The sequence below is a fragment of the Aythya ferina genome, assembly GCF_964211825.1.
Source record: "Aythya ferina genome assembly, chromosome: 7".
Classification (NCBI taxonomy): Eukaryota; Metazoa; Chordata; class Aves; order Anseriformes; family Anatidae; genus Aythya; species Aythya ferina.
The window spans coordinates 938,643-963,707 of NC_140302.1; the positions used below are offsets into that span (position 1 = coordinate 938,643).

Below are 25,065 nucleotides of genomic sequence, written 5' to 3' on the forward strand. Positions count from 1 at the left end.
GGGAGCCACACACCAAACACACTTGCTGTATCTGTCATATCACATGCTCACATCAGGTGCAAGCAAAGTGACCAGCATGCATACCCTGCTGCCCACCACAAGCTGATGTAAATCCCTTCTCAGATCCCCACTGTACAAATACTAAAATAAAACTTGCAATTCGCTTCCAGATAAATGCTCATCTTTGATTGTTATATAAAAAGGTCATATTTGAAGGGCATGGTGCAGACTCCTATGGCCAAGGCCAGCGCACTCAGAAAGAGGCAGGACAAGTCACAGTCCTTGTGTGGCTGACAGACGCTCTCGGCACTCAGAACTGGTGCTGAAAAAAAGCCCTTGAAAATGCTTTTGAAAGTCAAGGCCATGTTGTGCACAGCACATAAATAAACAAGTATTACACCATGCATTAGCGTAAATTCCCAGGTGAAATGAAACTATGAAGTGCAACGTACATGGATATTGTTCCTTGGCTGCGCTATGTTCTACTTACTAAAAACGTCTGAAAACCTCTAAAATGCTTTAAAAGGTAAAATGACATGATGCATGTGAGAATGAGACAAAATACCAACTCCAATAAAATGAAATAAAGCCACTTAGAATTCACTTTGAATCTTGAACTAAATTAAACTGGATTTGCTGTTCAGAATTTACCTACTGATGCTTTTCCACTTCCCTTCTTTCCCCAGCTCTTACTGACTATATTTTGAAGCAGAAATGCATCAAGAAACACCAGACTAGAGCATCACCCTTCTCAGTGAAGCTGTGACAAACTGTGAGCAATCCTCTCATTAAAATTAGACACTTTAAACTGTTTGTTTCAATGCTTCAGGTAGGCACTCGGATTTCTGCTGTCTCCCACAACCTATGCAGTAGAATGACTTCGCTATTGTCCTATTACTTCAGCTGCTTAGGATAAGAAAGGAGCAGCCAGATAACTTTTTTCTGGCTACAGAAGGGCACTGCAAAGATCCCTCAAGTTTGTTGTCCTGACTTCAGAAGAGGGTAATAAATGATCCTGAGGGAAGAAGGTAAGAAGCAGTATTCACAGTGAGTTATGCACAGCCAAATTAAAAATAACCAAATGGCCCAAACTGTCAAACAGGTTTCAGGATTGGTTATGTGTGTATCCAAAGAAATCCCCCAGGAAGTGGGATCTGGTGTCCATCCACGTCGGGGACTCTGCAAGAGCCTGCAGCTAATATTGTGGAAAGTCATCTGCTGCACATGCACAGTGTGAGGCTCTCAAACACTAACTGTGCAACATCAGAGACAATTTTTTCAAGTGAGTCAAAGCTACCTTTCCTCTACCGAGGAGCAAGCTCATGGCAAGAGCAAAGTTCTAAAAGAGCCTACTTCTGAGCTATCCGAGTGCATTCACAGCCCCTGAAGGTTTTTTAAAAGAATGGGAAAACTTCTTGAAAGAAAGAAAAAGAAGAACGTTACCCTTTGGATCAGTGAAAACTGGACAAACAGAATCTTGCAAAAAGAACAACTAAGGTAAGGCCTCTATGTTTGAGGAAAAAGTAGTAGAATTCAGAGAAAATCCCTTAAAAACTGTTAGCAGACTATTAAACTAGTGCATTGAAAAGAAAAGTTCTCATGGAAAATCCAGCAATAGAAATTACTGTAGGATTTCAACTTTTTACTAAAAAGGCTGGGCTTTGGCACAAGAAGCTTAGCCTATACTTTTATTAAATTTATTAGCAACTAAAATCCTTCATTGATCAAGGCCGTAGACTTTTTTAGGATGTAAAGAAGCTTAGATCCAAGGGTCACCTTGATGTCACAATACCCTCTGTCCCTTTTTTAAACCTGGTAGCTGAAGCTGCACCGTAAGGTAGTAATAAATATCCAGTCACTTGTTTCCCAGGCATATTTTCAGTAGTAAAGAAAGCTGAACCAGTACACTGATTAAGAAAACATTATTCCATTGCAATGCAACACAAAGCCTTTGTTTCCTTTTCATGTGATACTCAGAGTACCTTGGAAATAAAACCGAATGGTAGAAAGAAATCCTGATTCCAGATATGCAACAGGACTCCCAGCCAGAATCCTGCTAACGCGCTCCTTGGTGCATGATATTTCCCCAGTTACTTTTCTCAAGACACATCCACCAAAGCTATTGTGAGTTATTTTGAAGAGGACATAAAAGAGGCCAGTCTGTCACAACAAGGGCACACCCGTGCTGCGCAGGCACCTGGGCCCCCAGCCGCAGGGTGTACCTTTTGGTGGGCTTGGAGGGAGGGCTGTGGGTTTCTGGTGTGACTTGGCAGCGAAACACAGCAGGATGCTATCTGAATACTGAATCAGGTTTGCTGGGAAGCTGCCTTTCCGCTATCCTTGCACTTTTATTAAATTTGACACTACACGTGGAGATAAAAATAGTCGGTGACTGCATTCTGCTATTATGGCCAAAAGGACTGCTCTAATATAAAGCTTCCAAACGGTCTGGAGGTCCAGGTTGTGTTAAAAAGGCATACACTCTGCAGTGCTTTGCTCTTCAGACAGGCTTGCTGGGATGGATGCATGTGGGCAAAAAGATGCTGCTCGGCACAGGCTGTAGTAGCACAATCTGTCAGTGAACTGTCGAGCAAATAAGGTGTTGCTTGGAGCAAACCGAAAAAGCACGGTTTAGTCCTAGAAGAGCATGGGAACGGTGCAGTAACCTGGCCACGAGCCAGGCGTGGTGGTGCAGTCGGTGCCCCGTATCCTGTGGCCTTTACTAACGAGGGCAGTGAGTTGTGCACCGATTCTCAGTACTACATGCGTGCGAGCACTTATAGTTCCCTGCCCCTACGAAAGGTAAGGTACACAAACAGCTTGTTTGTGTTTCCAAACATGAGGTACTTCAATTTCTATAGTCTCAGTAACAAAGTTCTAGTAATCCTTGCCAGACAGCTCTCGGCTGGAGAGGCAGCTCAGGTGGTTGTTTATTTCCAGTGTTATTGCTAGCAGATAGTTTCCAGGCATTATTAAATTCCTACTCCCTAACAACCAATTCCCTATTATTAACATGCATTGACAGCCCACTCACTACCTGTAAATGTACACTGTATTTGGCACCAATCAAGCTTCATTTGCTGCCTGAGAGTATGGATTTAGTTTGATGGGCACTATCAAAAACAAACCAGAGAACTGCCTGGGGCCAGATAATGCAGATAAGACAGCGCAAACTGAAATTTCATCTAACAGCTGGAGAAGTCAACTGGACATCATCACACCGTGCTGCACAGTGCAAAAGGACAGAAGCAATTGACTGCATTTCTAGCAAATTATGGTGTGTTTTGCAGGCTCACAAAGATTTTCCACTCCATTATCAAACAAACAAAAACATGATTGTGAAAATTGAGGAACAGGTCTTCATTATTTGTATGAGCATCATGGATACATCTGTTAAGTTGCCTGACTACTGATGCGTGACGGGTTAACGCAGTGGAACATTAAACCGAGAGGTCTTTCCAGGTACCCAGACGTAACTTCATTTGCCTCTCTACCCAGCAGGGCTCCTCACACCCTGCTGGGGCCATCCTGCTGCAGCGTGGGGCTGGAGAGAGCTGTCCTGGTGTGCGATGCTACAGACCTGCCTGGGGCACGCTGGCAGCAGAGATTTTGAAAACTTAAAAGGTTCAGTCCTGACAACTACAGAGGCAGAAGTAATGCTCGCAAAAAAAATTTCATAAGTTAGCCATCCAAGAAGTAGACCTAACCCAACGAAGAGCTGAGCCTACCTAGCTTCTGACAAAACCACCACCTTGTGCCTTATTGCATCAGCCACTTTCCCTCCTCTTGCTGGCAGTACCTTGTTGCAGAGGACGAGCCCGCTCTCATTCAGTCTCTGTATTATTCACCATCCATGAAGGCAGGCTGTGTCAGGGAGAAAAATTGGCTAGTGACGGTGAGGTAGCACAACTGATTAGCAGGAAGCATTCTGATCACAGAGCAAGATCTAAAAAATAAGGGAACTGTCAGGTTCCTTTGCCAAGAGAAGCACAGGTAATAAACCTTGCACTCAAAAAAGGTCGGGTTTGGGGCTTTTTGGAAAGGAGGTACTGAGAGAACGGGCAATGTCGGTACTGGGATTACTGTAATAACAAAGGCAGCTATTACCAACAGAGCTCTTAAAGCTTGTTGATAAAAAAACAGTGCTCTTTAATTTTGTTTGTAGAATACAGAAACAAGTGTCCTAACTTTTCAGCCAGGGGAAAATCCCACAACATTTTGCTCAAATTTCCAGTAATGTGAACAATCAGTAAGTGACCGATTTTAATGAGACCTCCAAGAGCCATTAGAAAGCTAATGGTTTCTCAGATGATATCACTTTGTCAGTTGATTACCTTGCTTCATGTTGGGAGCGTGTGTGATTACTGCCTTCAGGGATCAGCAGCAGCAGCTCTCCTACCAACAACAGCGAGCAGCAAAGCCCCTGCCTTACCCTCGCCGCCTGCCCTGGGCTTTGCCCTCGGCTCCGTCGCAGGCAGCCGGCAGAGCTGGCGCTCAGCAGCTCGAGGGTGGCAGCAGCCAGCGGGCTGCTCACGCCTGTCCCCACTTACCTCCCTGCTTTTACTGCTTCACCTGAGCCCTAGGCGCCTCGGGTGGCTGCTGTGGATGGCTCGCACAGGCCACTTGCTCCACAGAGCACTTAAGCTCCACGAGGAGGACAAATGCTTACGCTAGTCAAGAAGAATTTATCTCCAATGATACATTTCCAGGCGCTGATCACCACCTCCTGTGGTGTTTAACCCACACGACACAGCAGCAGCGTGGACCCAGTATCAGAATGACCTACTCAGAGTATGTATAACCATATTTTCTTCCGACAAGTTCACCCCTAACCTAGAAAAAGAAAAAAAAATAAAAAAATAAAATAAAATACAAATGTTGGAAGCCACAGCAATGCTATTCCAGCGGGAAGATCCCTGGAACCACACAGTCCCTAGGTAATATCACTTGTTGGTCAAAAGGTGGAGAAGGACCTTTGCCAAGGGAAAGCCAAGACAGTGTCGAGCCAGACTGCAGTCCAGTTGCTATTAATCCCTCTGGAAACAACTGCATTGTCTTGAAAGCTTTCCAGGTTAAATACTTTAACATTTGTCATGGAAAATGCAGAGTATCATCAAGATATCTGTTTGCAGTTCTTGGCTAATAGCTGAAGAATTGAATCAGCTCCATTATTGCCTTTATTGCTGACATCTGTTTCTCCCTCAAGATGCTCAAATAACTGTGCCCAACATATTGACAGAGAGGAGAGAGATGCAAACCAAAAATGAAAAGTGGCCCTGGGATATTATCAGGCCCATTGATAGTAAATTTGGAAGACTGCTGCTTTGTTATGGCATGTACTTAGACCTTAGGCTAAGCATACAGTACTGTAGTAAAGTTGCCTCTTTTTCTAAGATACAACCTTTGCATTCATACATCTGGATCATACTGCCAGTGTTTCTCTTGCTAAGGAAGGGAAAGAACATGTGCTTACCCATAAAAGCTGCAGTAATAGCAGATTAAGGGTAAGAACCTGAAAAAAATAAAATAAAATAGAAAAGGAATGGGAACAGAATTATCCTCCTGATCACTTGTGCTGAGAACATAAGGAAAGGAAATTGGGAGCCCTGAGTGGACATCTCTGCTACTACTGACACAGCCCCAGCAAAGCCTCCCGCGCACATCATTTGTTGTGTACTTTGGGAATATCCCGCCTGGCATTTTCTGCAGAGAAGAATTTGAATGTAGTACAGAAAGCTTTCCTCACTCAGACCCATCCTCATGCATTACAAGGGGAGAAGTGACAGTGAAAAGGAGAGCTCAGTCAAGTGGAAGAAACTGGCTAAGTTATTTTGTTTATTATATTCATTACAGTCATGCCCAGGGACAAAACAAGTCTTGGGCACTGTTATGCAAAAATCACAGTGAAAACACAGAGCAAGAGCTGGTGTGAGTCCTGGAAAGCTTGCAGCCACACAGACAGGACAAAAGCCACTGCAGAAGGAAAGCACACAAAAGGACTGTGAGCAGCAGCAGTTCTGGTAAACATCTTCCCAGTGCCAAAAGGAATAATTTTACTCTCCTTTAATTTCTTGTTTGGTTTGTGGTGGGTGAAAGGGTGAGCTTCTGGTGGGAAAGGACCAGAAAAGTGGAGAATCAAAGGGACAAGACAGAGAGGAGAGGGAGGCAGGAAGACCGCAGGAGCAGAAAGCTGCAGAAGACATAGGTGGCTGCACAGCATGCTACGAGGCAGCACTCGACCTACAGACTAGAGATGGAAACAGGCATGAAGACGTTTGCCAAAATATTCTCAAAAAAATGTAGAACACGGACGAATTGCCCTCCCTGTTGCTGTGCACACAGTTTTCCTGCTCACTACTTCTCCCCACAGGTCTGCAGACAAACAGGGGCAGCACAAGTTCGGTGGCCCCGTCCCCATGCCGAGCAGCTGGGAGCTCTCCCGCAGCTTCCTTCTCCCTCCCCGCCACACACGGCACGGGCACGCGGCTCGGCGCTCTGAAAAGCCCAGCATCAGGGCTTGCAGGTGAGCAAAAATATCACTCCCACCGACAAAATGCTCTCTAAGAAACTACCGTTGTCATTGATCCGGACGCTTTGGAGAAAATATTATTGAAAAGCCATCGGACAACATTAGGTATCCTCATTAAGCACTGCCAGGCTGACACTGTCACGTTACAAAGATTGATCAAATCTGTTTGAAAGAGCTGCAGGAGCAGCAGAAGGCCTCACAGCCATTACATGATTTTCTCGGGCTCCAAACTGTACTGGGAATATTATATTGTGGCTGCTTAAATGGTTTCGGGGCAGCCTTTGAACTATAAGCAGAAATTATTCTGGGACAGTTGGAAATAAAATGGGAAGCCTGTAATTGTTCATATCTTGGGGGAAACAAGAATTAGTTTTGCACACAAATTTCTGGTAACTCTCCAATTCTGCGAGACCAGTTACAATAGCTTGGCAGCAAACAAACAAGTGCTATTTGCTTATGCCATAAAGAAAAAACAGAAGAGAGTAGAAAGAAAGATATACACGCAGAAAATAATCCTCACTGCCGTCCCCAAACCCAAAACGTAGCCAGCCTGGGTTAAAGACACTGGGCTGAAGCCCTGCAGTGTTACCACGTCGCAGGGTTGCAGTTTGTCCAAGGAGCGTGTTTCAGTTTTGCTCAGTTTGGTGCTTTTTTACATCTTTTCATGTCTCATTTTCCAAGCCTTACTTATTCTTTCTCTCATTTATGCGCACGTGGCACAGATTAAAATCAAAATTCCTGAGGGGGAGGCCAGAACCTGAGAAGGGGACCAAATGTGATTTCCAGTTTGGGAATTTCCCTGTAAAGCACCCCTTGATAAATTGCAGAAAATGATCTTATTGGCAAATACATTTCTATATTATTCAAAAGCCTGTTTAGTAGGAGAAAAAAAAAAAAAAAAAAAAAAAAAAAGAAGTAAGAGAAGAGAAATTTCAGCTACTTCTACTTCACTCAGCAGAGTAATGAAGACAATGAAGGGGACAGTCCGTGTCCTGCGTCATCTGGGGAAGGCAATTTCTTTGTTTCAGCCATTAATCTTGGTGTCAGAGTCTCTGGAGGTTTCATCCTTCTTCTCTCCACCCAGAAATATTTACCTTAGCTTTCAAACTGTTTGAATTTAGGAAGAAAAGAGCTCATCATTTTGTGTGTAATTTCGGCTGAAAAAAATTCCAAAAAGCTTTGGTGATACATACTTAAAATTCAACGTGTATAGTGCAGAGAAGCCTCTTAAATTGCTGCTCAGGGGACTGACAGGAATGCGTTGCTCAGTGAGGGGCTTTGCCAACGGGAGCAGATCAGAGCTGTTCTCGGGGCGATGCTCCAGGAAGCAGCTGGCTGTGGTGGCTCGTGCAAGTTTCACTCTTTGTGCCATACAAAACATTCCTTTACCCCAAAGCAGGCAGCAAGAGTGAGCTAGTTCTGCTAGGTGCTACCACAGACAGGACTTGAGGGAATTCACCGTGCTGTTGTTTCCAGGTGATGTGGAAGCTGTGCACAGGAATCCCTTCTAGCTGCAGTTACTTGGCTCTCAGCGAGCAATGTGGCCACAGCCCTTCCCGTCCTCCTGCTGTGTCTCCTGGGGGAAGCGAAGCTCCCTCCCAAGCAGTGCTTTGGGTTCATTTGCATGAGGGCATCAGTGAATGTGAGTCGCTGATGCCTTGTTGTCAACTGATGGCCTGCCACGTGCACCACCCAGCAGACAGCTGTCGTTCAAAACACACGACCGAAAGCAGCACAACGCGGCCTCAGTTGCCTCCCGTTAATGTACCTCCTGAACAAGGCGAAACTTTGCTTGGGCTTTAAATAAAATATGATGGCCTAGACTCTTGGTTAATGCCGGGGCATGCATACACTGCCTTTCACCACCTCGTGACCCTGCACAATTTAAAATCACCACACAGAAACAGCAAAGGATAGTTCTGTGCATTTACATGGAAAGAACAGAGCAGGATTATTGCTGCCAAGCAAGCAGTTGCGAGCACACCCCGCCGCAGCTGGAGGCTGGTTCCTCCCTTACGGAGTTCCAGACCCCAAAACGTACATGGGACAAATGCAACAACAAGTAGATGCAGGCCTGGAGGATGTACAAACCTATCTGCCCCAAAGTCGTGTGCTCGGCGTCCTGACCTGCAGCAGGCACGTTGTGCTGGGGCGGGAAGCACAGGGTTTGCACGGCAGCAGAGCAGCTCCTGGCCCTCTCCCCAAGCTCACCTCGGCTGCTGCCCCCTGCCACGTGCTCACGAGCTGCCGGACAGCATCTAGAGCCGAGTTCGGGCTGCGGTGCTCACCATCGACACTGAAGGGTGAACTCACACAGCGATTTACCAAAAGCCTGCATGAGAAAGGAGTTTGCCAGAATTAGAAGCCCAGTTCCTGGCCTCCAGTTAACCAATGAGCCATCGTACATAATTCAAAAGCTTTTACAGAATATTTCACACATTAATTAGTAGTACTACTATGAATATTCTCCTTGCAACACTAATGCTTTTTTGCTGCTTCCTAACCATATGAGAAGAAGGTTTTTAATCTCTGGAACTTACACGATCTATTTCACTGGGTCTGCCTTTTCCTTCTTATGCTTTTTTAAAAATGTGTTTCTGCTTATCCTAAGCGTGGCTGAAAGAAATTTCCTCTGTAGCTGGCAGCTGGCTTGCTCTACCGCGGAGTTTCACCGGTCATATTCTAAACAGAAACAGGGGCTGGGGACCCTAGGGGAAATAATCAGGCTGAGAAGAGTGAAGTTTTAAAGAACAATTTGCTGATTTACTCCCAAAGTGTGCATAGAAAGGTAGAGCTATGGGTTTGAAGAGTTAAACGGACAAGAGGAGAACTGCACAGACAGGAGATCCTCATTTATTCAATGTCTCCCTTTCAGAGTCAGCAGGTCGCAGGACGCTTGGTATCCAAACTCTCAAGTGCTAGACTCCCTGTGACAGGCTCTCCTCCCCACCTGACGCCCCTCAAGGCTGCTTTCAGCTTGCTGAAATTATTTGGATGCACGCTCTGGAGAACCTGAGCCGGGCAAGTATTTTCTCTAGTGAGGAGACAGAACAAACCCCAGAGCACACTTCATGTTTGTTTTCATGTACTATCTTAAGGCATCCTCTCCCCCCAGTCCCTGCAATGCAGTCCCTGCTGAGTAAACACACAAAACAAGAAGTCCTCCTTTCCCTTTTGAAAAAGAAGGAAAACACACCGCCTTCGCCTGAGCAGCCCCGCTACTTCTGAATATTCAGCTCTGCCAACGCTTGTGTCCCCTGCCTGTAGTTAAAATGCATATGCTGTCTTCTTTTCTCTCCCCAGTCCTTTCCCTAGCCTACCGTGAGACCTGGTACCTGGTTTTAGGCAAAGTAAAACCTCTGCAGACACCACAGGGAACAAAGCACTTGGTATTTTTAGATCCCCCAGTTCCACTCTCCTGCTCGAGTCAATGCCGGGCAGTCTCTCCTGGAAAGACAAGGATGCTAACATGGAGATCAAAAAAATACTTCTTACACCTCTGATTTAACATTTATTTTCAGAGAGAAGAGTTCAAACATGCTAACAGAAGGAGCAGAAAGCTATTAGAAATTTCTGCTTGTCCAAGCAGCCAAAACTGAAACGTCTCTCTGAGCCTTCCCTGTCAGCAGTGTCTAACTCATCTTTTCCTCTCCCCGCAGCCCCACTTTGCCGGCCTATGCTCTGGAGCCTTCTCCCACCCCCAAGCCACATTTCTTTCATCCTGTTCTCTCGGGCCATGTCTTGGAGAGCAAGGGAGACATCTCAAAGGCAGAACAAGCAAGCAAACAGAAGCACTTGCAGGAACTTACTAGGACTGGGATGGAGAGAGAGACTCGGTGGCTGCTGGAAGATATTTTTGGACTATGGCCTTGACCAAGAACTCGGAGAAGCCTTTCATGTGCTGTCCTCTTGTGAGCACTGGTGTTGGGGTGAGCAGATCACTCGTGGGCTGGGTGATACAAGCAGGTACGATTACGTTGTTGGACCCGAGCCGTTGTCTCTGCCAGCTGCAGCCTCCCCTAAAAGAGCACCAAACTCACAAACTCTGTGTGCGGGTGTTCCGTAGTGGGGACGGTGTGTATTACAGAGGAGGTTCAATAATACATTATGAGATTTTTCAAGGAGTTTGCATTTCAGACTCCAGATGCATGAAAAAAGATGCATTACCCAGTTCAAGTAATTAAGATCTGTATTTTCACTAATATTCACTTTATCCCCCAATATTGCATGATACACTTATATATGCTTCCATCCCAGAAAGCGTTATACTTTCTAAAAGAATTTGACTTCTTTATAGCCCAATATTTTACTATGATACATAACCATCAGCTGGAAAGCAATTTGCAAACTTCAGAAGATAGTACATTTAAAAATATTTTTTTTTTTCTCTCATACATCTTCTCCCCCCTAAGAGCAGACATGACCACTAGCAGTAAGCTGATTACTTACAGAAGAAACTGGCTCAGCACTGTCCCACAAGAGCTAGTGAAACACTCAGCGATCTCTGGTTAATACATGGATACTTTAACAAGCTATTTAATTTTGCAGAGGGGTTCTTTATTGTCTGTATTCTCTTGGAGCAGAAGCACAGTGAAATGACTCTCTCGTGGTTTATTTCAGGATTAGAAGGATTTTCAAAGGCCAAGAAAATGGAGACACATTAAAAAATGAACTTTTTAAGTTACTATTTAGATATCAAAACATGTTTAGTTCAAGTTGTGAGCATATGCTAGAGGCAAAGCTGGCCTGTTCAAAATGGTTTCTACCTTCCAGAACTAATAAGCCTCATCCTTGTGATCCTAACGCAGATGTAAAGAGTAACCACATGAAAGTAATGAAGCCACACTGGTGCAGCATGCATAGAACCCAGTTACATTTTTAAAGAGGTTTTCTCTGCAGTCGTAACTTGAAGGGAAAATAGAGGGGGGCAAAAAAAAAAAAATCCCGCATGACATTTCTGCCACGTTTAAACCTCAGTTAGATTGATTTGACCAGGAAATGAGCACTAACATTTGGGGATGCTACACAACAGCTTTGTCAGGACAGCTAAGGAAGAGGCTGGGAACATCCCCACTTGACTCGATGTGTTGTCACAGCAATTTGAGTTGATGGCAGTTTCGAAATCCGAGCAAAACTTTGTACCTTGGCGCTACCTGGAAAGTCAAGATGCAGTCAGAACAGCTTCATCCAATGCTCACCACTGCTCAGATTAAATTAGTTCCCGTCCATTACCTTCTATCCTTTAGGTCTAATATTATGTTCAAAAAATAAGGTCAGCGGTGAGGTGGGGCATCTCATAAAGAAAGCTGATTTCCTGGAACAACTCTAAAATCGCACCATGGAGAGCATGTCAGTGATCTAGCTCAGATGCACAGAACACGGTGTGTCCATTAACCTCAGTCTGCATGCCTGTGGAGTTAAAGATTTTTCTCCTCCCTTTCCTTTTTTTCTCCCCTTCCCTTGCCTTGTTTGTTTCTGAATGTCTCCAGGTACCAGGAATAAACATATGCTCAGGAGAAGAAAAAAAAAAAAAAAAGAAAGAAAAAGAACAAAAAGCCCCAAGCAAAACCCTCCAGTCTTTGCCTTTGAGAAAGGAGTGAAAAATTTACTTAAGGATTGCTGTTTCCTGAAGATTCAATCTTGTCTGTTTAAATAGCACATTTTTCCAAAGCATGTGGCTGTGGAGAAAAATTTATCCCAAAGAACAAGCTTGCCTGATGGAGCTCATTGGTAAATGCTTCCTGCTCTGCGACAGGCTTGAGAACCTCCTCTCCTTTTTAAGGGGAGGGCAGAGGAATAGAGAAGGAAGCAGCGCTGTTGTTAGATACACTGGGATAGCCATTGTATCCAAGAGAAAATATTACTTTTTTTTTTTTTTAAGTGCCATTGTGTAAGGAAGCCTAAACAGAATAAGAAGAAAATACCATTTCATAAAGTTGGAAGAGCCATTACAGCTGAGAGCTCCCGTGAAGCTAAGGAACGGCCCCCAGTAAGGACTGGGCAGCCCCAGTGGCAGAGGCTGGGCACGACGTGCAGCCCTTCCCAAGGAGCCAGCCACACAACGGCACACTCAGCCCTTCCAGACCGCAGAGCCCAGCATTACTGCTGCTTTTCTCTATTAAATTCAATTATCCTGGGTCTGTTCTCTCTCACAGCTTGTTCACTGCAGTCCCTTGAAGATTTTTCCTCGGTGGCACCAATTCATTGCCCGCGGGGATTTGGAGTCATCTGGTTCCGCACGGCGCGCACCTGAGTGGCACGGCACACGCAGCTGAAGAGGCGCTGTGTTTGGGCACCTGTGCTGTCTGCAGCCATTCCTTCCTTCCCATCGCAGATGTGCACAGCTGCATTTCCATGAAGCACTTGCAGCTTCTGGGACCTTAAATCATACCGCGTGTTTCTGTTTTGTCTTGTCTGTCGCTTTGCATATCTGCAGCACCCACTGACTCTGACACCCGCTCCCAGCAGCCCGGACAGCCCTGTTTTCAATTTTCTGTTGAACAAGATGTCAGTAGATGACAACCCATACTCCACTGATGCCATTTGGTAATTTAACAACGTTAAATATGGGTAGGAGTCTAACCCTCCCCACCTTTTTAGTAGGCACTTTATTATTTTGTTTTCCATCAACCGGTTACACTGGGGATAAGGGGGACACGCTGTGCCATAATTCATTGCAACAGCTTTAAGCATATGCTCCTGAAATGGCAGCTTATTGTCAGACATAATTATGTCAGGTCTATCAGGGCTAGCAGAAGCAGATTTAGGATGAACAATCAGCTGCTGAACTCCACAATCTTCTAATACAACCGTTCTAAGAGACAGTCGTGACAGCTGATAATAAACAGGCTGCTGGGGTTTGCTCCCCCATGTCTGTATGCATAAATCTGTGTTATTTTGTCCAGTGATTTTTTTTTTCTTGCAGAAGCAACAATGGCAGGCCTCAGACTTGGGAATTGCATCTTCTTTAGTGGGATATATGACAAGCCTCAATCTTTTCCCAAAGGTCACGCTTCAGTGGAGGCAGGCACAAAACTTCTGTGGTCCCCCTGAGAAGTCCCAGTCAGTGCCTGGCCTTCCTACACGTTCTGTAAAGAAACTGGCTTGTGACACCTTCAGAACAACCACCCTCACGCCAGCAGGCAGAGGTTCCCTTGGAACAGATAAAGGGGGCCATAAATGCTCCTTCCAGGGGCCAGCTCTCCATAGCTGGTAGAGACTTAACCATGCATCAGCCATCACTGCTAATCAGCAGAGTTGCTTTGCTCTTCTTTTACAGATGAGCCTTTATAGTAACTCAATAATCCAGCAACCAAAATGGTAAAAAAGTATATGAATACCCGCATATTCCTACACAGCCTTTTGTACAGAAAGAGCTCTTTTTGTAGGATTCATGGCAAAGTGTAAATCTCACAGTTTCCACCTCAACCTCAGGTTTGCATTGATTACAATGACAAAAAGTACCTGCTATGTCCTCAGTCGCTTTTCTCTGGCTTTGAGTGGATGATTCTGATCAAGGCAAAAAAACATCCAGCTGACCTTCTGATAATCCTTGAGGCACACTGAAGTCCCTTCACCTCACAGATTCAAGTTGGAAAGCCCCAATCCCAGCCTCTTGCTGAGTTCAGAGGGAAAAGGAAGCACATGCTGATGGCAATTCTTGGCCAGGGCACTGAAGAGGGAAGTCTGCCTCAGGCTCTTCTATGCAGAAACTGAAGTAACCAGAGAAACGTCCTTAAACACAACCCTAACAATCATTATTATTACTGTTTGCCCATGACATAAAAATAACAAATACTTAATTGCCATCGTTAGATTCTCCATACTGCATTTTGCAGCTAGAGGTACCTACACATGCAGAAGAAGGATGTCAAAAAAAAAAAAAAAAAAAAGTCTTAAAACATAAAGAACGTCAAAATATGCCAGTTTGGGCTGCTCACAGCAGCAGGTGGGAAGTGGTGCATTCACCCACTGTGCGAGGGGCTGGACGTGCTGGGTGTCACGTGCCAATGACAGCAGCAGATAGCATCATAGAAGCTGCCATGCTGCTGTTACGCCCCTAATCTGCCCTCGTTTCATGTCTTATTTCCTTTGAATCACAAGCTGAGTGGTGTGTGAGGCACCATCCTTCAGGAGTCTCCCTGCAGTCTCCAAGGTCTCCTCCTTAGTGCAGTACTTCAGAGGCTGTAAATACAGCCATTAACTTGTCTGATAAATAAAATAAGGACACAGCAAAAGAGATGAAATTGTCAGCACTGAGCCAGTTCCATTCTTTAGGAAAATTATCCTGATACTCCTCGGAGCACAAGGTAGAGATGTGTGTCCTCAGGTCTCCAGGTTTAATTCATGGCCTCCCCTCTTGTGCTGCAACTCAGGCCTAGACCTGCCAGCCACTAACGCACAGCACATTCGGAAATAGCAGTGCTGCTTTTAATTTCTCTCTCTCTGACTGCTACTTGGAAGGAGAAATACATTATGAATTTTTCCTGTATTATCACTGTCATTAATCTTGTTTGAGATCCTGTATTAAAAGGTTCACACAAAAAAGTGAAAAGCTTTGTAATACAAGCTGTAGAAGCGTTTTTGTCCTTAACTCAGCCCCATGGCTACACTATCACTCTCCTAATGTTTCCTTTTCCTTTAACTTATTCTGTGCCTTCAGTTCCCTTTCTCTCCATTAGTAGTATTTACTTTTAAAGGTAGCAAAGCATTTTTTCTGTTGATTGGATCCATCTGAAAAAACTGTATTTTCAGTTGAAGTTGATATTTTTTTTTTATTTTTTTTTTATTTTTTTGCCTGACAACACCTTCGTTACACGTACCCTTTTGCTGAAAAGCTGTCTATTTGTATGCCAGTTGAACTGATGCTGGCAGCCAGGCTGCAAGAAGTTTTTACCGTAGCAATTCCAGAGATCTTTAAGACAACGGTTCTTTAAGAAACAGTTTTGTAAGCCTGTCTGCGTGCTTGCAATGCCACTCCGACCAAATCAGTGAGACAAGGTTTCTCCTTCCCGACAAAGTATTGGAGGAGAAAAGGAAAATTAGTAAATCTCCTTTTGTCAATATTTTAAAAATACTCATTTTACTGTTTCTCTTATAATAAAACTTTACCTTGATGAGCATAATGTAACCTAGGAGACATCATAAGCCCAGAGCACCAAATTAAAGTCTGCCGGAGTTTCTTTAATGCTACCACACAAATCAAGTAACTGGCAGCACAATCATTTTCCTACCATCCAAGGAAGGGCTTTGGAGAATGGAATATATTTAAGTTTTAGTTCTTAAACATAATTTGCACTAATGACTGGATCACCTAGTGTGAATTACTGAGTGCTGCAATTTAACAAAGAAAAGCCAACACCCAATTATTTTTAAAGGGCTAATGGATTCTGAAATGCACTGTTTATGTACTTTAGAGATGATGTGTTGTGTTAATTATTCATAATCCCAAAGTAATAGCAAAGTATAGTGGGCATACTTGTGCCGATAATGAGGCTAACATCGCCCTGCTATGCCCTGCCTGTGCTGGTCTTAGCTCCGTGAAGCGCAGGACAGGACAGGGAGGCTCCCCTGGGGTGCCACCAGCCACAGCAGAAAGGGAGCAGAAGTCAGAAAAAGGTTTCCATTTCAAGGCAAGGGGGTAAACGGGACGAGGACCTGCTGCCCAGGAACTGCCTGTGCTGGAGACCAAGAAGTCACAGTGGTTTGCAGAGCTGCCCTCCCAGCTCCTCCTGCTGTCACTGAACCCTGCTTAGGAGCAGGCACCCCCACGCAGTACCTGTGTGGACGCTCGGCGCTGCGTTCCCGAAGGGCTCAGCAGCGTCTCCAGGATGCTGGCTCACGTTCTCAGCTCTCAGAGCTGCTGGTGCCACAGCATGCCAGAAGGATTTCATCGGAGGGAGGCAGCGCCCGCTTCAGTGGGAGTAACTCCTGCTAGGAGGCAGGCACATCCCCAAGCAGCCACGGGCAGCAGTGACACCCCCCCTTTCCTCCCAGCACATCACAACTGGGGGATACTGGCTTCTGTGCCCTTGGCAAGTACCAGAACAGCCCTGCAGCATCTGAGGGTGCATTTCTGCCAGACGTGACCCCAGTGCCACACAGAACGACACCAACCCCCCCCCAGCACCTTGCTGCCACTGACCACCAGGGCTGTCCCAGGGGCATCGCCGCCGCCACCACTGCCGTAAGCGTGGGCTGGCAGAGCTGGGTGGAAATGACAAATCTTTGGTGCCACATTCATTAAAAACTAACATTTAGGAAAGACAAATGCAACGTTACCCAAAAGAGTCCCTAAGCCAAAGTGCAAGCCCTCCTGGTGAGCTTTCCAGCTCTGCAGCCACCATTCAGCTCCCTCTGAGCGTGTCCTGGTGCTGGTGTGCTCGAGCTCCTTCAGCCCAGCACACACCTGCAGCTGGGCTACTGCTAGTTGCCCTCATTTTCAGCAACTCCAACACCAACACCTCTAATGTATTTCCAGCTGTGTTGGAGTGCGTTCCTAAAATGACTCCGGTTTCCCAAATTGCTCCTGTTAAGGTAAAAATTGTCATTTTTTTCTCCTCCGGCAAGCACTGCATCTTATTGTGAAAATAACTGTTTTTACTAGCAAGGAAAAAAGCCTGATATTATTGGCCCCAGCCATCATTAGCAATTCTAGGGCTATTTCCGAGCAGGGCTGGCTATCAGCAGCAGCTGGGGAGCAGCGACCTCCTTGCAGAAGGCGAGCCCTGAGCTGCAATCTGCCCCCCCAGACGTGCTGGCGTCGCGTTCCCCGCCGCGCAGGACTACTCACGGTTTCCTCACTACTTATCTAACGCAGGCACCAACAGGGAACTGCACTTTGCTTGCATGATTTTGAACTCGTGGTGATCTGGCTGGAAGTGCTGCAACCTCTGCAGCCTGAGGGTTGGTTTGTGTGTGTTTCCTCTTAACCCATCTTTCGCTGGGCAAGTTTCTGGGCTGTTGGGTTAAATCATACAGGCAGGCTTCTTGAGGGTTTGCCCACAGCTCGGTTGAGGATATCTGGAAAATGGATCCTAACAGATCTAGATATTGTTTTGATGAAAAATAACCAGCAAGGGTTATTCCTCTAGTCTGCAGATATGTTCTAAATTATTTGTTCTTGTATTTTTTTTTTTCAACTAAGACCTGTAATTTTCCCAATTATTTTTTATCCCAGTGTCCTAAAGAGACAATGGTTGTGCAAATCAGCTGGCAGGCACCCAGCTCCCAAGCAGGCAAAGTTCAACCACATTCAAAAGAAAAGCAGAACTCCCGGCCACGTCACTGGTTTTGAGAAAAACGGTCTGAGCGCATACCGGGGCAAGAAGAGGGCAGAGGTACCACGGAGCAAGGGAAGGGAGTCAGGCAGAAGACACACCTGGGCTATGAATTTCCTGAATCATCCCCAGTCCGTTCCACTCAGATTTACTTCCACAAGGTCTTCCCTCGCAGTCTGATGAAAATCCTCATGCCCTGCTACATTGGACCTACATATTCTCCATCTCGGTCCTTCCCTGCTCCCTGCTGTGGGCTGGCTGCTGTTTCTGCACGCTGGGAGGATGCCAGCCATCTTTCAGCTTCTACATTCCAATTACCTAAATAACAGAGTCATCCCATCTCCTCCTACTGTTCTGTTTCTCTTTCCCTTGCACCAGAGTGGCTTCCTGTCTTTCTTCCCCTCTAATCTAACCCAGTAACTGCTGGGTTTGGTTTGCTTTGGTTCTGGCAGTGGTGGTTTGTTGTTTTCTTGTACCCTTCAATCCCCAAACCAATCTCAGAAGACCCTATTTTCTAACCAGTTTTTCAAATTCTGATTTTGAGGACCATTGCATTTTTTCTGTAGTTCATGATCCTTCCTTTCTAACTCACTTTGTAATCCCTGCCACCCAAATGATTTCTCACCACTGGAACTAAGTGGTTACTTCCCCTGACCAGAGCGAAACCTACGTGAGTGAACGCCGCTGGAATCCCTGCTGACATGGAGTCACCTCGGACACAACACGAGAGCTCGAGGAGCCATCCGCGTCCTGTCATATTCTATTCCAATTGATACCCAGTTAATTAACCTCATCACAATCCCATTAGCACCATATTCTGCCCCTGGGAGGCTTCAGTTGCTCAGAACCCCCCTGTCTCATTCACTGCAAGGCAGCAGGGCCCCAGACACACCGCTCAGCAGGCGCGATGAGTTAACTCCAGCGCGTTATTCTGGTGGAAGTCACAAACTGCATCAGAGCCACGTCTGCAAGATTGCTGTGACCCTGTGTGGAAGGGTCCCATGAGAAATGCTGTCAAAGCCTTCTTTAGGAGGACGATGTAACGGCTGGGCAACTGGGGGGGCAGAGAGGGGATAAGGAGGGTGTGGGAGCGAGGGGAAAACAAGGGTGGGGAAATAAACTTACTCTTTCCTATGGTATATTTATGCTGAAGGGTGTTAGAGCATCTCTCTTCTTCACATGCACTTCCCTCCCACACGCTTCTCCCCATTTTCATTTGGGCGATCGTAACTCCTGAGTTTCTGAAGACAACACCAGCCTGAGGAATTGCAAGGCGTAGCAGCACGCAAAGCAGTGACAACCAAAACGCAGAGTAGACTGTGTTTTGTAAACTCAGAACAGTGGTGGCTCACATCAAGATCCCATTTCTACAAGCCTGTCCTTTAATCACTACAAAATTGTGTTACTTTTATATAACGCCAATTTTGTTCTCTTCCATTCTACGACATAGGCAGTAATTTCATAACCTAACTGTACATGGCAAAGAGTTTTTGAGAATAATTGAAGGCAGCCTAAAATTTCATTTAAAATATTATTTTAAATGGAGCTCAGTAATATTTTTTAAGTCCTGTACAGAATGCAGCACTACAGTGTAAAGTGGAATTTGTATGTGCAACTCGTCTGACAAATCTTGTCCAGGAAGGCAAACAGGGTATTAAAACACTGCAGTGCCGATACTTGAGGCTTGGCAGGAGCTCAGGGTGATTCAGAACAAAGGGAACTGGCAACACTTCCACAAACCGTTCTCCCCCCCAGTTATGATGCTGAGATTTTCTTCTTACTTGTTTAAACTTGGAATGCTAAGAAATTAAATATTTCGATATACCTTAGAACATTTTTGTAATTTCTTTTAAGTCAAACCTAATCTTTCTTTCAAACTTTGCAAGAGAGCATGAAACGGCAGGATTTTTTGGAGGGTGGGAAATCTAACTGCCTTCACAACGCTGATCCCCCCTCCTGCTTCCTCTTCTCTCCCTCTTTGCAGCGTGTGTTCTTTGGGGCAGGGACCTGATGATGGTTATTCTCTGCCCAGGTAAGGCAGCACCCAAACCTTCCAGGCTTTCTAAGGCCCCCCCATTAACAATTCACGGGCACCAGCTCAGAGACAATGCAGCGAGAGGAGATAAACTAAATCCATGATGGAGGCATCAACTGCTCTTAGAGAATTATGCCCGTTAGCACATTCAGACAGAAATTCCTTCACCCATAACAGAATTACAGTCTGTTGGTGGGAGCAAAAAGCCCCTACGTTATTACATGCAATAGAACAAGGCAAAGTGAAGAGTATTACTGATCATGGGGGTGCAAAGTCTGCATCTTATAACCTCTCTAAAAGGCTACAGAAAGGAACTTCTCCACTGGAAATATCATGACACAAAAATAATAGAGCAGTTTCTTGGTACGTGTAAAAGACGTGGCTGTCCCAGCAAAGGAGCTGTCCTCCTGTGTGAGCTATTAGCTCAGCCACACAGAGGCTAAGCAGGGGTTTTGCAATGGGCACTGTATCACTTCATTGCTTCCTGAAGAAAAAAGCAATTACGATATACTTGAAGAAATTCCATTTTAGTGCAATCAGAACTCAAAGGTGAACAACTGACAGTCCTTCCTGGCAGAACTTATCCCTCTGTGCTCATCATGTTCATGGTTAGCCTGTGCGGACTCAGTGCTGGATTATATTCTATGACACAAGGAAAAATCAAAAGACAGCAGATCTAATGCCATTTTGAAAATACCCAGAAGTGAGATTAAATATATTTCCCCCCCAGAATTAATTCAGGTCATTGGTTGAATGGTAAAAAGTGAATTATTCTCTATTATACTAAGGAGTGAATTGCTGAGTCTACCAAAAAACTTCACCTAATTCTCATGAAAACATTTTCAGATGTAACCTCCTGCCTATAAGTTCTTCTATATACTGTTAAAAAAAACTATTTGGTGAGAATTAAGATGTAAAATAAAAACTGACTCTTATAAATATTCTGAATTTCTGCCACTTTTGCAGATGGTGACAGTTTCTTCCCAGATGACTGACATGCCAAAAATTGAATCACTCCTGATAGTCGCCCCTATAATCAGAGGGTAAGATGCATTCGGGTATGCAGCATATGCATTTTTTTGTTGTTCAACAATAGTTTCCTTCCACTTTTGATTCCATTTGTTTTGTCATAGATCTACGTTTGCAGATCTTTACAGGATAGATGGAAGATTTTCACACAGAGAGACCAACAAGAACAAAATAGCATTTTCTCCCTAATCTTATGTGTAGATTAAAGTTAATGCTGTGGTTTTATCCTAATGTTATGGGCCATTCTGTTGTATTTTGCGGAACCACCAGAGTATGGAATTGCATGCAATATCGATGGCTATCCTTACATATTTATTAAAGTGCTGTTTTCACTGATAATTCAACAACAGCATCTGCATACACACACACATGCTTGTGCTTGAATACTTACCAGTTGTTTCTTATCAATAGAATAACATTTTTAACACTCAATCTATGCAACACTATTTACTGAGGAAAATTTGTGCCTATTTAAGTAAAATGGTACATCTAAATACATACTACGTGCGTACAATGCGAGCACAGGGATGACACTCCCACATAGCATCTCCAGACCACGCACTTATCCTTGAAATGACACTTGCTGGATCAATGGGCTCAGCATCTGGTAAGGGGCTAGGTCTGGGCTGCTGAAGTGCCCCCAGCTGCTGCTGAGCAGCTCCCTTCTGCTTGCACCAACCTCCGAGCTGGTGTCAGTGCCACAGAAACCTGTTTCAAGTGCGGCAGGACAGCACAGAACCTACCGGTAGGCGAGATAGGAGCAAACAGCACTTGTAGCTGCAATGAAGCCTCCCGCAGGGCTGATTTGCTAATAAGTCCTTCAAAGTCATTTTTTTCTGCCATGAATAAAATGTTTCCTGTAACAAATACGGCCTCTGCCCCATTAGTAGCTGACCACCAGCCAATACTCCCCCGCATCTTTAAACCTTGCGCTCCTCAGGTGGCTTCCTGCAGCTCTTCCCGTGCGGATCCAAAGACCACCGAAGGTAAAGGTAATTGCTTGTGTGCTTAACATCAAGCCCACAGCCACGGGAGGAACCGCAAGGAGGTTATCGCTTTCAGCTCAAGTGGAACATTACCATATCAGAGAGCCACAGGAGGTGATCTATGGGGGAAATATTCTTGCCTGAAAAAATAGATCAATAAACACTGAGGTGATTTCCCTTCAGCTACACACATCGAACCCAAGCTTAGTCACATTACACAATTACTGCCTCAGCTCTTCTTTCTATGACGGTAACACCCCACTGGATATTTGTCCTAACTTATGCACTAGCTTGTTTCCCCACAGGTACCTTACGCTGGAAGTTCATGGTGCAGGTGGCAGCTCCTTGCCATTTTCCAGGGGCTCCAGGTACCAAACACTGCTCTTGAATAACTGCTCTTCAAGGACATGCAGACCATTTAGCATACCGGGACAAAGGAAAAAATGTATATATATTGTTTGCTCATTCTTTTTTGCACTTTCAACAGACTGATTGTGCTTATGTTTGTGCCACATGCCTGGTGGTAGAACACGTCTTCATATCACCGTAAAAGAGAGAGAGAGAGCACCAAATCCAGGCGGATGTGCTGTGAGATACGCACCCAACGGCCTAACGATGATGTTGTTCATTGTCAGGGACCAGGAGCGCTTAGCTTCGGCTCACTGCTCTCTCACACACGCTGCCCACAGAACCACTCTGTTACATACTGTAAAAAATTAGCCCAGAAAGATTTACACAACCCTGAGGCATAGCAGACAATGCTGAAATAGCAAATTTTCTTGCTCACTATTACAACCAAAAACCTGGCTCTTGAGCTGTTCACAATTTCTGAAGGACCTCACAAGTTCGTCACCACTGCAGCTTAGAGATTAGATCTCAATGAAGGAAAAAGCACTTAAAAATTTATCCTTGGTAGCTCAGTCAATCACAAAAAATTGATCAGATCTCAAGAGTCTGGGTTCATGTTCATTCATTAAGTGTAAATATCAAGCCAGAAATCTAAAGAGAAATATTCCTATATTAGCAAGGCAAGGAATATCACATTCTTTGAAATGCCATACAAAGTTCCTACAGATTAATTATGCAGCTGTGAAACCCATAAAACTTTGCTTGCTTGAACTGAAGAACAGCTTCTTAGATGATAGAAATAAATAACAAAAAGTAGGCAGAAGTGGTTAAAAATTATTTTTCTGCACCACAAAAGCTTTAGAAATAGAGGGATTTAAAATCACCTGATCTTGTCCTGTGAAAGATTGCTGGGCTGCTACGAAATGAAGAAATTCATGGAGTGGGGGAACCTAAATGCTTATCTAAACCCAAATCGGTGATTTTTTCCTGCTGTAAACAGCTGAGAGAGTTGGGTTTGTATTAGGCAAATGGAGGAATCCATGCAGTTCCACTAACAGAGCGTGCTGCACCAATACAGCTGATCCCTTTACAGATCCCTTTGGGGGTTTATTTGTGTTTGCTCGCTTTGTTTGGAAACCTGCTTGCATACTTGTTTACTTGGTGATAAAAACATTGCTGTTCAGTGCTAGGATGGGCATTAGTAAATGAGGGCACCTGGAACGACACAGGGGGGCTGTTGTGCACATGACAAGAGTAAATACCTATCGGCCCCATGGAGCTGTGCCAGCCCTGGTAAATCCTGGAGCAAGAACAAGCTTGCATCACCCTGACACTGCCAGACACTCACAAGGCTTATTACAGTTTCTGCTCAACATAAGCACTGTCTTTAACACAGAGATAACGCAGCTAATTCTTGCTTGGTGAAAATAAGAGCTACCATTTCGGGAAGGGGGATTAGCACCGGCTGATCTCACCTATCGTTGCAGCTAACCTAATTTTGGCATACATTCAGAGGCACCAACTGCTGAGTGTTTGCAGTGTCACACAGCCCCAGGGCTCGGAGTGAGGGCTGCTCCAGAGTGTGACATGGACTGTGCCCAGGGTATGTTTGATTTGGGGCCCGAATCAGATCTCCCTTCCAGAAGCAATGTGTTCGGTGCAGTTGCTTTCTATCTGGAGTGGTAGAAGGGAATCCAAAACACCTGCCAGATGACAAGGCAGCCTACTGTCCCAGGATCTAGCCCTAGATCAGGTTCCCACTGACTCAAAGGGCCATTAACATTACAGGAATTCAGCTTTTGAGATTAACTTGAGATAAGCACGTTGGAAAAAGAGCTTTTAACTACTGGTTAATGGTGGAAATACAATCCAAGACAGCGAGTCTGTGGGCCTTACAGGGGAATGTCTCGTGCAAGAGAAAATTCCATGGAAAAGGCCTTGGAAACAAGGTGAGATAGGTGGATGAGTACTGTGGATCAGAGGGAGAAGCGCATTGCTAGCAAAGCGAAGGTGAAAGGGGAGAGACAGAAGCAAAGCTACACGCAGCCTGTGAGGAGAACACTTAGCCCTACTCATTTTTTTTAAGCATCAGTCATACAAGCATCTCACTTCCAGATGGAGTACATGGAGAGTAAAACACTGAAATAAAATGCGGACTGGAAAACAGTGCAAGTATTTAAAGATGGGGGTTACGTCACCAAGGCAGCAAGTAAAATGGGTGTTTTTATCTCTGACATAGATTTCAGGCGATTCTGGTAAGCATTGAGCAAGTCAGAAAGACAGAAGATTATAGTTTTCCAGGCATTAAAAACAGGCAATTTTGGTTGAATAGGAAAGGGACAAATTCTCCCTTCTATCAAACTGATTTATATCTGCAGCAGCTCAGCTGAAGTCAGTTGTGTCAATGGAAAATTAAACTAGGGATATGAGACCAAAATTTAGCTCCCAAAGTGTACTTCTAGCATTTAGTGGGCAGGTGACTTTCTGGAAATTGAATCTCCAGCAATGAAAACACCTAAGGGTAAGTATATAATAAGAATTTGTTACAGAAAGCAGTATCTCTGTGACGATGATAGATTCCCAAACACACTCAAAACCCGTCTGAAACCTAATCCTCCAGCAGCCCAGTGTCTGCAGATGCAGCACGTGCCACCACACAGCATTTGAAACACGTGTAGGAAGGGTTCATTGTGGTCTCCACCTGCCCCCAAGCCCAGCCTGGGAGCAGCACAGCTGCCACTTACACCACTCCAACAACTCTCACCTGAACCTGCAGCAGCAGAGGCCACTGCTAAATCCTTGTCCAAGGTACAACCAGCCTGAGGTAACAAATATTGTGTGTGTGTGTCATGTATGACC

General features: G+C 45.0%; 1 protein-coding gene across 10 annotated transcripts in view; it reads right to left on the minus strand.

Moving 5' to 3' along the window:
- Positions 1-25,065, minus strand: part of LOC311439579 (uncharacterized protein) — a 377,995-nt gene that overhangs the window by 186,104 nt on the left and 166,826 nt on the right. For 5 of the 10 annotated variants that reach the window (XM_084525462.1, XM_084525460.1, XM_084525461.1 and 2 more), the window contains 2 exons: positions 10,339-10,548; positions 9,857-9,976 (listed from right to left, as the gene is read on the minus strand). The exons of the other annotated variants lie outside the window; for them this stretch is intronic. In XM_084525462.1, coding sequence (XP_084381588.1) covers position 9,976; positions 10,339-10,548 — 211 coding nt within the window. In that variant the 3' untranslated portion in view covers positions 9,857-9,975. Of the gene's footprint in view, positions 1-9,856; positions 9,977-10,338; positions 10,549-25,065 lie in introns of those variants that run through there. 10 annotated transcript variants of the gene reach the window in all.